At 34.2% G+C, this 15,544-nt stretch overlaps 1 protein-coding gene across 2 annotated transcripts in view; it reads left to right on the forward strand.

The window, feature by feature from the left end:
* Ubr3 (Ubr3 ubiquitin ligase) overlaps positions 1 to 15,544 on the forward strand; it is a 542,232-nt gene that overhangs the window by 372,337 nt on the left and 154,351 nt on the right. For both annotated transcript variants that reach the window (XM_090394146.1, XM_090394147.1), the window contains exons 22-23: positions 538 to 675; positions 9,851 to 9,993. In XM_090394146.1, the coding sequence (XP_090250272.1) occupies positions 538 to 675; positions 9,851 to 9,993 (281 nt within the window). The remainder of the gene's footprint in view (positions 1 to 537; positions 676 to 9,850; positions 9,994 to 15,544) is intronic.

The raw sequence follows: 15,544 nt of genomic DNA on the forward strand, positions 1-15,544 counted from the left end.
TAATTACCATTAAATAATTAAGTCATGGGAAAAGCTATGTCTTTTGCTCATTCCCTAAAAATACATGGTGATGTATAATTCATTTTCACAGCTTCATTAATATCTAGGCTAATCAACAGTTGGTACACCTATGATTCTTTCACCTCTAATCCCACTATCATTTTCTCATTTTCTAGGTGTTTGCACAGCATCAATTATATAAGTAGGATATATGTTCACAAAGTGCTCATCTCATTGAATCATTCCACTACATCCGTAGCCATGTCATTGTGTTACCGTAATAATTTTTCAGTTTCATTTACCATTACTAAATGAAAACAAAAGTTAACAGAAGTTAAAAGACTGAATAAAAGTTAATTTAATGCCATAAAATTACCTTTGTTTAGTGCTTAAATTCATTCCTCATTGAATTTAGTTATCATATAGAAATAAAAGATTTCCAAAATAAAATATTTCACGTAAAGGAGCTCATGAATATAGCAACATATAAAGTTTGAACATGATAATGAGTTCTGAAAGAGTCACTTTGAATTTCAGATTCAGAAAGTCAAGATTCAACAAGCAGTTCGATACTTACTATTGTTAGGGAATATGAGTGTGTTATCTGTGGTCAGACTACACCCTCAACAGAAGAGAGGCCTGTAGGAAAAGTCGTGCTTCTGCAAGCAACTAGTGGTATGTCTTCTTTTAATTTTTTTTATCTCTTATTAAATTAAACTCTGATTTGAGAGACATATGTTTCATTTTTTACTTCTGTACATCATACATTATCATGATCAATTTCCTGATATATATACCCTCAGGGCGGGGGGGTTCATGTTACTATGACAGCACTACATGATTAAGTTTACATTATGATTAATCTCCTATCAACAGTTTTCCTCTAAATTAGTCTATTTTTCAGCACTCCAAGATTGTCGTATCTAACATTAATCTTCCACTGGGTCTCTTTTCATCAAACTTAGCATCAAACTTTTTGCTAACCTTTTGTTAAATTGTAAAGGTCTATTGTTAAATTGTAAAGGTCTATTGTTAAATCGTAATTCTATAGTTAAATAGTCAGTTTAATCTTATTATACATTAATTTACTGTTTCTTGAATCTATCCTTTTGCTTACTTAAAGCTTTATACAATCAAAATCTTACCGGCTGCTCTATTGTTATGTCGCTGCTTACCCTTGATTATATCTTATTCTACCTCTATAATAACCCTCCTTCTAATCTACTGTTGTGCTCTTAAGATATTAATTCAGACCTATTTCCTCTTCGGATATTGGCAAAATTTATATTTTGCTGTGCCAGCCAATATCCTATAACAGAAGAGACTCTTGTTCAGGGAAATATTTCAAAATTCTAAAGGGATACACACAGTTATTTTATCTCACGCTAGCGCTGTGCAGATTCAGTTAGCAGTCGTAGACCGAATCTCACTTAAGCAATTATATCTAAATTCCTTCCCACCAAAAAGGTTCTGTTTCATTGGTGGTTTGAATTCGTAATCAGGCACAAACTCAGGTATAAGGTACAAAACATGTTTATTGGAAAACATAAAACATTTATAGTTATGTAAGTTAAAATACTCAATGGATCAAAATTTACTCTAAGTTAAGGGTTATACTAAATCGCAATGAATCAGAGCAAGTTAAATCCTTCAATTATAAAAGGATAAGATTAGGTTTAAGCATAATACTACTACTATATAATTCCTTTCACAAGTTATTCACAGAACTCGCATTGAACACTTTCGTTAATACTCTAACAATAACTATCTTAAATCTAAATTTCATTTAAGCAAGCCTGGCCATTCACAAATTACTGCCTATTAACAAGTCTTCTTTGTTCCACAAGGGCTTAATTAATTTAGTCAAATTCTCACTAAAAGTTCTCTACTAGTGTCCTTTAGTTACAATGCACACAAATTTCTTGTTCTTCTAAATGAATTTTAACATAGAACAAAAACTTTTACATTACCAGATTCTTTCAGATTTCATGCTGCCATCTCATGTAGGTCTGGATTACCTTCTGCATATTCTTCAGCCGTCTTTTTGCCTGGCGATGCACTATGCTTTTTCTTCTAATCGTTTCTGACTGTTGCGTGCTGTCTACCACTCCGCAGGAAACTTTCTCCAATGGGACATTCTGCTAAGGCTCAATTCCACATAGGCCATCGTATCGCAATCAACTCCACTTGAAAATCTTCAAGCATTCTCAAGGAAAGAACCTGCCATCCATCATTACCGTAGTCGACCCACTGCTCTCTCACGAATCCTCTGACCAACTCCCCCTAAAACTCGAATCCGGCACCTGAAGACAAAAGGTCAAAAAGCCCCCTAAAAACAGCGTGCTGCGTATTTTTATTCGCCCTATTCGGGCGCCCTCTATTCGATGTGGTTTTCACTCATGAATCCCATCATTCATGCCCCTTGAGTGATCCTACACTCTCCCTAACCTGTCAGGTTACATTATTCTAGGTAGCCGCTCTGATGTCATTTTTCCGCGTAGGTATAGCCTCCATCGCTATGTTCCACTCATACAGATTATACGCGATTATTCCGGATTACTACTTATAATTTTTCTCAGAATTTCGCAATGTACTAGACAGCTTACTTGGGAATTACAAATAACTTTACAATAACTCTCACTATATGGCACACATGGACTACACATTATTACTTAACATAAAACAATACTTCATAATTATTAGCTGATGTGCAGATATCTCCTTAATTAGTAGTAGTTATCATGTTAAATCCTGAATAAAGAATTTACTTGTAAAGCTCTCCGTTCAGGATCTAACACTTTCCTCTATTATTCTGTATACGTGGCCATGTCACCTTAGGTAGCTCTGCTCTCACATTCTTGAATGTTAATATCTTCTTTATATCTTTATTTAATATCTTTACATATCTTTCTAATATCTTCATTTTTAATGTGATTCTGCCATTGATGTTATCACTTCTCTCCCTGGTCTTTCTTAGAACCTTCATATCTGTGGTCTCTAGTCTTTGATCAAGTGCTTTATTTCTAACCCAGCTCTCATATCTATGGTGTTTTGGCTAATCTTTCTCTTATTCTATATAAATTTATTTAGCTGGCTCCCCACTCTACCAGCTTTGCTTATTCTGTTATCTTTTTCCATATTTAATTTGGAAAGAGAAAACTTTAGGTGTGAGACCACTGCCCTGCTTACTGGAGGCCTGAAGTGGCTTGAAAATTTTCACATTTGGTCTCTACAGCAGGGTATGCACATAACCTTTCCTGGATAAGAGTACCATAAAAAAATAAAAAGTTAGACTGACAAACAAAAACAAACTTTTTTGTCTTTTTATCCATAGAATGAGAGAAAGAAAAGCCCCACTAAAAACTTGCCTAAATAGCTGAAGTATTTTACTTGTACTATAGGTTCTCTTGAGAATGCAGCCGAAGTTTTCTATGTTCCTGCCTGTTTTCACAGTTTTGATCTTTTCATTGCTGATTATGATGCCAAATTTGTTATAGCTGGTATTCAGTTTAGTTAGAGAATCGTGGAAGCTTGTGCTTGATATGTGTATAGGAATCGATTTAAAATTTTTGAGGATGGGAAAACTAGATAAAAATGAGATGCGAAAATTTTAGGATAATGAGATTGCAAGAGACTGTTCAGGTTCTAATAAAGGAAAAAGAACAAAGAATAACTATTGAGCAAAGACCTAGAAACTCATAGAAGAAAGCATAAAATTAAATTGTAGGAAGTTTTTTACTTAGTTATAAAGAAATTATTCTTGACAAGAAATTATATTCTTGTTTAATCTTTTATCCAAGTGTAAACAAAGTTTGCACACGTATCTTTGAAACTAGGTTAGTTATTACTTGTATATAGAGGCCGTTGATTTTTCATCAGTTGCCTCAGTGTCCCATAATGCAGAGCACACTTCCTTTCATATATGCATGTACAGTATATTGCTATACAGTATGGAAATTTCAACACAGACTGGTTTTAACCTTTATGGAGATCTGATTATTCCAAGTCAGACCCAGGAAGATACCAAGTTGAAATCAATGCCAAATCATATATTTGTAACATACAATGGGTAAAATGATATATTACCATATCACTAAATGCTCCATTCGATAGATAGTTGTAGAAAGTTTTAGTGCTGGGTTATAAAGTCTTAATTTCTTGTCAGTTATGATATACTTTATAAGCCAGCAGTAAAACTTTCTACAACTATCTCTGATCCAGAATATTTTAATAATAAAGTGATACACCTTTTTGCTATTTGCATATGGAAAATATATGCCTTCTGCATTAATTCAAACTTGGTATCTTCATAGTCTAGCTCCAACTGATGATACTTCAACAATGGTTGAAACCAGTCTAGGTAGTGACCCCTTTCCATAATGCTTAGTAATATGCCTGAAAGGAAGTGTGCTTTGCATTTAAGATACTAAGGCAGTTGGTGTGAAGTCAACAGCCTCTGTATACAAATAACCTAGTCATGAATGTTCTTCACATGCAATCTTTGCTTATATTTAGATAAAGGATTAAACAATATACTTTATTTCTTATATAGTGAAACCTTGGAGTATTCATAACTAAAAATTCACACATATGCCACAGTAATTAACTTCTTAATATGCAAATATTTCATCTTAAGTATCATAAGACATCATCAGTACAGTTATTAAAATAGGAATTACATTAAAAAAAAAAATTAGTGTTCATGCTTAAATTGGAATCCCTCTATGTATATAGGAACGTGTTTAAGGATTAAAAACTATTGGGCTGTAATTAAATTAAACTATAACTGATAAATTTATTTTATACAATTGAGGATAACAATTTCCCAGACTTAGAAAAGTGAGACAGTTGTTCTGTTTAAGATTGGGTCTATGATGTAAATCTTCAGCACTTTATACAAATGCTCATGTTTATATATAATATACATGAGCATCTATGTAGTAGCTTGGTGTTTTGCCATTGGATCCTGTGGTTAGCGTTTTCAATTCCATGTTGTGTGAGGATAGATTTGTGAGGTTTCATAAGATGGATGTGGTCTTGATGTTCAGAGATGCATTTATTTGCAGATCTTCCTGTTTGTCCATAGCAAGACAAGTTATAAGAACATGGCCCTTCATATACCAGGTAGCATCATTGGTGAGAGTTTGTCATTTGGAGAAAGTAACAAATTGTGAATTTGGTTGATTGGTTTATAGGTAGCAGTGAGCTTGTATTTCTTCATAATTTTTGACTAATGTTTAGAGATGCATTTGATATATGGTATATCCTATGGACTTCTTCTTGTCTGAGTTGATTTGTATGAGGAGTGGTTAATTATTTTTTGGGTTGTTATTGGATTATATCCATTTAGTAAAGCTGTATCTTTAATAATTTCCAATTCTTCTTTTAAAGATTCTTCAGAAGAACAAAATTTGTGTGCTCTGGATACCAAAGATTTTATGATGCCGTATATTTGAGCTGGATGGTGAGCTGCTGTATTGTGGATATAATGACCTGAAAAAGTTGGCTCTCGGTAAACAGAAGTGGAAATGGAACCATCTTGTTTACATTGGATATGTACATCAAGAAAGGAAATACCTTGTGATGATTCTTTTTCTAGTGTGAATTTGATGCAAGGATGCAGGTTGTTGATACTGTTTAGAAATGAGTAGAGTTCTTGATCCATGTGACTCCAGACTGCAAAGACGTCATCAACATATTGTAGCCATATTGGTGGTTTTGGTTGAAGAGCGAAAATTCTATCTTCTAGGTGTGCAAGAAAAAAGTTGGCTAAGTTAGGTGATATGGGTGAGCCCATTACTGTTCCTTCCTCTTGTTTATAAATTTTATCTTTCCATGTGAAGTAACCTGATGTGATTGCAAATTTGAATAATTCCACAATATCGGATGGAAATTTTTGGGTTAACAATTCTTGAACACCTAGAAGATAGGATTTTCGCTCTTGAACCAAAATGATTGCATGTGAAGAATGTTCATGACTAGGTTATTTGTATACAGAGGCTGTTGACTTCACACCAACTGCCTTAGTATCTTAAATGCAAAGCACACTTCCTTTCAGGCATATTACTAAGCATTATGGAAAGGGGTCACTACCTAGACTGGTTTCAACCATTGTTGAAGTATCATCAATTGGAGCTAGACTGTGAAGATACGAAGGTTGAAGGTATAAGGCATAAGGCATATATTTTCCATATGCAAGCAGCAAAAAGGTGTATCACTTTATTAGTAAAATACAGCTCAATAGTTTTTAATCCTTAAATTTAATGCTACTGTATACATAGAGAAATTCCGATGTGTAAGCATGCACACTAATGTGTTTTTTTTTTAATGTAATTCCTATTATTGTTTAGTAACTGTACTGATGATGTCTTATGATACTTAAGACAACGTTTACATATTAAAAAGTTAATTACTGTGGCATATGTTTGAATTTTTAGTTAATATGATTTCTTGTCACGCATTATTTACATTGCACATAATTAAAATGGCATTTGAACATTCTAAGTCTCATAGAAATAAAGAAATTCATTACAAAAATTGTGGAGAGCAAAAGAAGATGAGAGCAATTTGTGCAAGAGCATAGCAGATGTCTAAAAGCCTGTAGATGTATGTAGGACAATTGCATAAAATGACAAGGAAAATATAAAAGGAGGAAACAAGAAAATGCAATGATTATTAATGTATTCTCAATAATAATAATAATTTTATTATTGCAAATATCTGAATATCCATATCTTCAGTTTCATGACAGCGTGATCATCTTTTATCCATTTACACTACTCTTTTCTCCATTTCTAAACCTTTTCAATAGCCTTCAGAACATTTTGCCACCTTCTATATTCTTACTCAAGTCTTCCCATGATGCAAGTTTTGTTTAGCTACTTTCACTCACTTGCATAGCTCTATTACAATTTTCTCTGTATTCTTTTAGGGAAGCTGCTGTCTTATTTACTAGAAACTTTTGATATGCTTTCTTCTTTTCCAGGACTGCTTCTTTAACATCTTATGTTCACCATAGTGTACTTATTTTTCTATCTTTGCAGATAACTTCACTGCATGCCTCCATAGGAGAATCAGTATCAGTGTTTTCTTCAGGCTTTGCCACTGAGATAGTAAGGTTTGGTTTTTGTTTTCAAACTATTTCAATTTTTCCCCATCTTTAAATGTTGAGGAAACTGTAAAAAGATCACCTGGCTTGATCTTTTACAGTTATTTTTAAAAGCTGCTCAACTTTAATTCTTTTTAAAACTTTCTTACATAGTGTTTTATGCAATGTCATATTCATTTTTATTTTAGTTTAGATCTAAGCAATGAACACTTCCAATTTTAAATCCTCTGTACGCTCTTATATCCTGAACTAGCATGATAATATCGCTATTAAATGATATAGTCAATGAGGCTTTTCTTATTTGTTGCATTTTCTCTCCATGTGAATTTGTGCACATCTTTATGTTGGAACATCGTGTTAGTAATGACTACTCCAAACCTGAGCAGAAATTTATCAGATGCTTACCATTATTATTTGCTTTGTCCTTTTTTCCAAATTTTTCCCAAACCTTCTTAATATGCCTTTTTAGGATTCATTTCCTACTCTGCTTTTTAGATCTCCATCAAGTACTCTTTTTGCATTTTCTTTATGTCAGCTTTCTACTGTAATGATTCAAAAATTCCTTCCCCTCTTCCTTAGGGAGAACTTTCTGTGGGATCATAGGCACAAACAAGTTTCATTGTCCATCTCCCTATTTCAAAGTTTGCCTGCATAACTATTAAGAAATTTATCTTCATGTTTAGTGTTGAATGCTATCTCTACTCCTTCCTTTCCTTCCTTTCTTTTAGTGTTCATTTTACCTTCCTTTCCTTGATTATTATTGTGTGAAAATAGCATCCTACACTTATTATTTAGGAACATTTCCTCTTTTTTGTCTTCTTTGTCTGAGTAATGCCAATTTTGTCCATGTGGTACTTTTCCAATTCTTCTGTAAGGTTGATTTCCTTTTCATTAATACTCCTTATATTGATGGTTCCTATCTTCAATTCTTCTAATGTTGGGTTTATTCTTCTTCTTATATATGTTGAGTTGAGCTTGTTCAAGGAGCCGACTTTTCGCTACTCATCCTGGTTCCATGATGAAAACAGCGCGACCTTGTATAATTGGATGATGCCCCAGCTGGCATGAAAGCTTATCATGTTGCACCATTATGTTATTGGTAGTTTTAACCAATAGAGAGTACAGTTTGGTCGGCTAAGTTCTAAATTGCCAGCCCATCTGCATTCATTCAGCACTAAATGGATACTTACTAGCAAGGAGATGAGAATTGGTGAAGGTGAGAATTGGTCGTTAGGTCAGAAACATCAGGTAGTTCTCCGCATTCCTTAAAGATAATGTGGAGGTCTCCTCCCAGTTATTTGGATTTGATCCTTAAATGACCCAGACAGAAATATGAGACAGTCCCTTTTGCTGAATTCATATTCAGTTTGTGATAGCTTTAGTGCAGTGATGGCAAACCTATGACACACTTGAGGATTTCAGGTGACACACCTTGGATGTTGAAAAATATTGGTATTCTGATGAAAAAACTGCAATAAATCGTGTAAGATCACTCTCAGTTAAGGTGAAGGTAGGTTTGTTCATTGAAAGAACTTTCTACTAGTAGTCAGCAACAGAAAAGTCATTAAATGTAATGTAAGTTTGTAATTTCAGTTTATTAAATTAATTGTATAATATGAATTCATAGATTTTATATCAATGTCCTATTAAGTAAATAGCATAATATGATATGTATAAGTCACCATCTATGATTATGTAGTTACATTTATAATGCATTTATGCAAGTGGCACATCAACAATGTCAATATTTAAAAAAAAAATGTTTGACACACCTGGGTAAAAAGGTTCGCCATCACTGCTTTAGTGCCTCCTCCTCAAACACCTGCTTCTTCCTCTATTGTAGAGGTAGAATTGAGCTCAGTGGTTGATAGCTTTTAGCAAAATGGTCACTCATTAGTTGAACAATCTCTTCTGCATCTGCTATCTGCATATTTTCTGCATTGAAGGGAGTTAGTGTTTCACATTCATTCTTTCTTTTATTTGCATTTAAGAATAGAATTGTATTTAAGAATAGAAGGAACATCATAACTGGCACCGCATAAAGGTGGTGTCAGTTATGATGTTCCTTCCACATTACATATAATAGTTTTCTCTTTAAGTATCTCTTGCTTAATAATATTTGCACATCATTGATGTACAAATATGAAGTACAAAAATGAAGGATTTTTAAATACTTCCCATCTAGCAATCAATACTCATGGGATCAAAAACAGTATTTTCCTCATTTGGTCATAATTGCCTTCTTTAAAGTTCATCATGTAACCTTTTCTTAGTGGTCCATACACTTAGCTGCTATCTTTCTCTACATATGTTTCATGTAGAGAACCTTCCCCTACATACACTACTTCTTGATCAGAAGCCAACAAACTCTGAAACATGTCTGGACAGAGATGCAGAGAGAGAGAAGGTGAGACACAGCTCTTATTTCTGAAACATAAGTTAGAGCTTGGGCTGCTGTTATTTACTGATTCACAAAACTGACCATAGCACTGAATCTTATATGTGCATGTTTATTTCTCTTTTAGCACTTTTACGTTTTCAGAATCTGACATCAAATAAAGAATTTTTTTTTTTTTTTTAATGTGCAATTGTTGATAAAGAATAACATTTTAAGAATAAACATGTAAGAAAATATTTTTGCATTATCTAGTTTACTTTGTACTGTTTTTAGTTGTTGTTACTCTCAGTTGTTTTGTAACATGTTAATTTTACTGGAAGATTATTATTTTTTCTCTCTTCTAGTGTTAGGTCATAGTCATCAAGATGATCCAGATTCTCGTAAACTGCCATGTAATGATGATGAGAGACTGCAGTTAAGAAAAGAAGGATCTCTTGCTTCTTACATGGAACGCAGAGTGGATCTGTTGTTTCAGCATTTTGATAGTGTATGTCATGTTTTTTGTATTTATTATAGCTCTGATATCCTTCTGTCATTTTTTCCCTATATTTATTCTCTTGATGCCATGATTTACACAGCATTGCCCATAGTACATCCTAAAATGGTCTGGAAGACATGCATTGGCAAATTGGTTCAGTGAGTACAGGTTGAGTGATTATTATGTGGGACTTCAACTATGGAGATATAGACTGGAAGGAAGAAAGAACACATAGCAGAAAGGAAATAGAAGTGATACACCTGCTGAGAGATAATTACTCAAGGCAGCATGTAATGGAGGGGACTAGGGGGTGGGAGAGTATTGGACATGGTCATAGGATCAGAAGAGCTATTCACAACCAAGTTGACAACATTGCCTCCAATTGGTGAAAGTGACCATGCAGTCTTGACTTGGGAAATTGTAAAACATGAGGAATATTCTATCAAGAAGGGGTATTTGTGGAACTACAAGGCATGTGATTATGACTTGCTTAGGAAGAAGCTTAAATCTGTATCATGGCATAAAACACTGCATGGTAAGGATGTTAATGGTGCATGGGATATAGTTAAGGTTCATATAGAGGAAGCATTATTAAATTGTATACCTCGGGTAAGGAGGGTTAATCAAGTAGGAGTTAGATGGATGAATAATATCATTAAGCATTAGTTGCAGAAGAAGAAAATGCTCTGGAGGGATATAAAGAGAAAGGTGACCAGCATGGCAAGGAAGGCAAAATCAGATTATGAGAAGAATTTTGCCAAGCAGGACCAAAGGGAATCGCAAAGAGTTCTTTCGTTATATGGCAGGTAAGAGGAAGAATGACTGTGGAAGATTAACCTTTATGAGTGATGGTCATGAGGAGACGGAAGCAGATAAAATAGTTGAATTATTGAGTGACCACTTTGTAAGCATATATCTTCCTAGTGAGGTTACTGCTTTAACCTATCTGATAGACACTAATGTGGGAACAGAGGTGGATGAATTGGAGGTACTTACAATATTGCAGAATCTCAATGTAAATACAGCTGTGGAATTAGATGGGATATCAGCTAGGGTTTTGCGAGAATGTGCAGGAGAACTGCGAATGCCTTTGACTAAGCTGTTTAATTTAAGTCTCAGCTCTGGTAGCGTTCCAAGGGAGTGGAAAGAGAGCAAAATTATTTCTTTACATAAGGGAGGTTCTAAGACTAGCAGTAACAAATTAACCAATCGGTATCAGTAATCAAGTGATAAAATTATTAGAAAAATTGGTAAGAAAGAGAATTCAAGAATGGGTAGATAAAAATATATGATATGAAAAATATGATACTGTGTGAGGGTCAACATGGCTTTGTGAAGGGTTGGTCATGCCTTAGTAATTTACTAACTGTTTACAATGGAGTAACAGCTGAGTTGGATAAAGGAAATGGCTACACGATGATTTTTCTGAATTTTGCAAAGGCATTTGACAGAATACCACATGAAACACTGTTATGCAAATTAGAACAAATGGGGATGGATATGACACTGGTTAAGTGGATAAGAGGGTGGCTGCTGGACAGATATCAAAACGTAGTATATGGAGGGGCAGAATCAAGGCAAAAGCAGGTGACTAGTAGTGTGCCACAAGGTTCAGTGCTGGGACCATTGCTGTTTAATTTATATATAAATGATATGGGAAATAACCTGAAAGGAAATATTCAGTTTTTTGCTGATGATGGGAAATTAGGTAGAATAATAGTTAATCAAGGCAATGTGGAGAGTTTGCAGGATGATTTATACAGCATTACTCATTGCTCACTTACACAGCATTTCAGTGTAGGCAAAAGATAATAATAATTATTACTATTACATAACACCTCCAGGGAGTCCAAAGATGTCGAGGGAGGGCATCTACTCTACAACTCACCATCTCCACCACTAGTATTCTCACAAACATCCATGCCACGGCGGGATTCGAACCTGTAGCCTTTTGACTGGAGAGCGATATGCTAATGGGTGTCAGTTTAATGTGGAGAAATGTAAAGTTATACACTTTGGGATAAATCGATTACAAGCTGTTTATCACATTGATAGCACTGTACTCCATGAAATAGATGAAGCTAGAGATTTGTGTGTGGGGGGGAGGGGGGTAGACAGAGAGTTAAAATTTAGAGGATATATTGTTAATGTTGCTAAAATAGCACACAAGATTACTTGGCTAGTGAAGAGCACATTAACAAGTAGAGATAAGGAAGTTGTAATTCCTTTTTATAAGGCCTTGATACACCCACATCTGGATTACTGTGCTCAAGTCTGGTCCCCTGGATTTCTTGTGATGTGGAAGTGGTGGAGAGGATTCAGAGGTGAGTGACCAAGATTGTGAGTGGCCTGTGGAATGTGCCCTATGAGGATAGATTGAGGGTGTGTGGATTGCAGAAGTTTATTGATAGGAGAAAAAGAGGGGATATGATAGAAACATTTAAGTTGCTTAAAAAGTTTTATAGGATAGATGCAGGGGAAATGTTTCTGTATTTGGCTAGAGGGACCAGAACAAGTGGTCATCCCTGGAAGTTTAATAAAGATGTGGTCAGTGGGGTGTGAGGACTAGATTTTTTGCTTGGAGAGTGGTGAATGAGTGGAATGGATTTGCCAGAGACAGTTGAGTTCTTTTTCTGTTAATGGGTTCAAGGAAAGATGTGATAGATTGTGTGGATAGATTGTTGTCCCTCGATGAGTCTTTTTACTCCATGGAATGCCCGTATAATAATAATAATAATAATAAACTTGGATATCTAATTCTCCACTTTAAAATGGCTAAAAGTATGACAAATAGCAAGAACTAAAGTTAGAAATTTAGTTCTCATTTAATAATTAGCTAATGTCATGTGTATCACAGAGCTGTTACTATTATATTCTAAGGAAAAATGCAATAAGCATTTTATTAACATAATAATGATTCATACAAAGAACTGGAAAACAAAATAATAAATAAACTATAAAATGAACTATAAATAAACTATGCTTTTATTTATTTATGTGTTTAAGTGTGTTTGTAACAGTGCTAAAATGTTAGTACAGCATTTTAACACTGTTCTGGCTGAATATTTTTATTGATTTCTGATTTAGGATTTTTGCATTTTGAACTTGGCACTTATTTAAGCATAATATTTTGTATCACTTTATATTTACACACACACACACACACACACACACACACACACACACACACACACACACACACACACACACACACACACACACACTCTTCACTCACTCTTCACTCTCGTTATATAAACTAATAGGGACCACAGAAAAAGTTCTTCATAGTGGATAGTTTGATACAATAAATTTCTTTTAGAACAGTATTGTGCCTGTGGGACTTGGGTAAGGACTTCTCATTAGTTTGTTATAGTTAGTGAATTTGCTATATCTGTTTATATAATGTGCAGTAACTAGTATGGGTAGCAAAAGAGATCAGTAATGTTGGGGGGTGGGGTCTTTTTTAGTAAATCTTGAGTGTCAGAAAAAGGAATATTTGTGAATAAGGAAGTGGCATCATATTCCTACCCAACAACTAAAACTAAGGCTAGCCAACAGCACCCATAGAGAACATCCCTCATAAGATGTTATCTTTATATAGTCTAATTTCATTTCTTCCACTTACTGTTTCTTGTGGATTTTTGTGTGTGTTATTACAATTTTAACATTGTATTCCTGATATTGGATGGGAAATATTAAAGACTGGACCTTTTTGTCCTATGTAGAATGCAAAAGAGAAGCACAAAACCGTACATGGTGGAAGCTCATGGTAGTCAACCCTCCTGGAATGAGATGATATCTGACATGACAAGATTGCTGATATGTCTTTGTAACAACAAAAGATTGAAATTATAAAACCTGCTGTTTAATTATTTCTCTTTGTGCTGTAGTTATTCCCTTAAATTGTATTATGACTTTTATACCTCCATATTAAAGCATTTCTGGCCAAATATCATCTACTCTAGCTGCCTTTCCATATTTCAAGTTTCTTATAGCTTTAGCCCTCAAGTTTTGATATGTACTCCTGTTTGGTTTCCTCTTGAAAATGTTCTGTCCTGTCCTGTTTGTTTCATTGAGCAGCCTTTCAAAGTAATTATTCCAGACATCTAGAATATCCTTATCTTTTCTTTTCATTTTATTTGTATCATCTTTGATTCCCTTTACAACATTTCTAAGCTTTTTCAATTCGTGTTGGAACATTTTGCCACCTTCATGATATTTATTTTCTATATTCTTTGAAGTCTTCCCATGACTTTTATTTAGCTACTTTCACACATAGTTGACCTCTCTTACATTTTTCTCTGTATTCTTTTAGGGGAAGCTGCTGTCTTATTTGCTAGGAACTTTTGGTATGCTTTCTTCTTTTCTAGGACTGTTTCTTTAACATCTTGTGTCCACCATAGTGTACTTATTTTTCTATCCTTGCAGACAACTTCACTGCATGCCTCCCTAGGAGAATCAACAATGTTTTCTTCAGACTTTGCCACTGAGATGGTAAGGTTTGGTTCTTGTTTTCAAACTGTTTCATTTTTATCCCTCTTTAAATGTTTGTATAGTTGAGGAAACCATAAAAGATCAGCTAGCTTGATCGTTTTACAGTTTACCTGTAAAAGCTGCTCAACTTTAATTCTTTTTCAAACTTTCTTATATAGTGTTTTATTCAATGTGATATTCATTTTTATCCTACTTTAGATCTAAGTGATGAACACTTCCAATTTTAAATTCTCTGTATGCTCTTGTATCCTGAATCACCATGATGACCATCAAATGAATAGTAATGAGGCTTTTTTTATTTCTTGCACATCTTCTCTCCATGTGAATTTGTGCACATCTTTATGTTTAAACATAGTGTTAGTAATAGTCCAAATCCTGAGCAGAAATTTATGAGATGCTTACCATTATTATTTGCTTTGTCCCTTTCTTCAAAATTTCCCCAAACCTTCCTAAATATAGTTGGTATGATTCATTTCCTACTCTGCTGTTTATATCTCCAACAAGTACCATGTTTTCCATTTTCTTTATGTCATTACAGTAATCAAGTCATTACAGCTTTCTACTGTAATGACTTGAAAAATACCTCCATCTTTTCTTTAGTGGAAACCTTCTGTGTAACCATAGGTTCAAATAAGGTTCATTGTCCATCTCTCCATTTTGAAGTTTGCCCTGCATAACTCTACTTGAAACTACTTTCCAATCAAGAAATTTATCTTCGTGTTTGGTATTGAATGCTGTTGCTACTTCTTCCTTTCCTTCATGATTACTGCCCAAATATAACATCCTATACTTATTATTATTATTTTAATCCACAAAAGGTTGTTTTTCGAACCTATAGTACATTTTGTACCATGGGTTGACTGAGGATTTTGTTTTTCTATTTTTATCAATTATATATCTGTATTCTTAATTTTTTTTTTTTTTTATAGTCTTGAAACACTGTTCTAGAGACCAAACATAGAACATTTTTAAGCTACTTGAGGCCTCCATTAAGCAGGATGGTGGTTTCACACAAAGCGATGAAATTCATCTCCCACCTAAATATAATCACAATCGTCCATGACAT

The sequence above is a fragment of the Typopeltis vanoorti genome, chromosome 6 (genome assembly GCF_054136105.1).
Source record: "Typopeltis vanoorti isolate ZY-2024b chromosome 6, IOZ_Tvanoo_1.0, whole genome shotgun sequence".
Classification (NCBI taxonomy): Eukaryota; Metazoa; Arthropoda; class Arachnida; order Uropygi; family Thelyphonidae; genus Typopeltis; species Typopeltis vanoorti.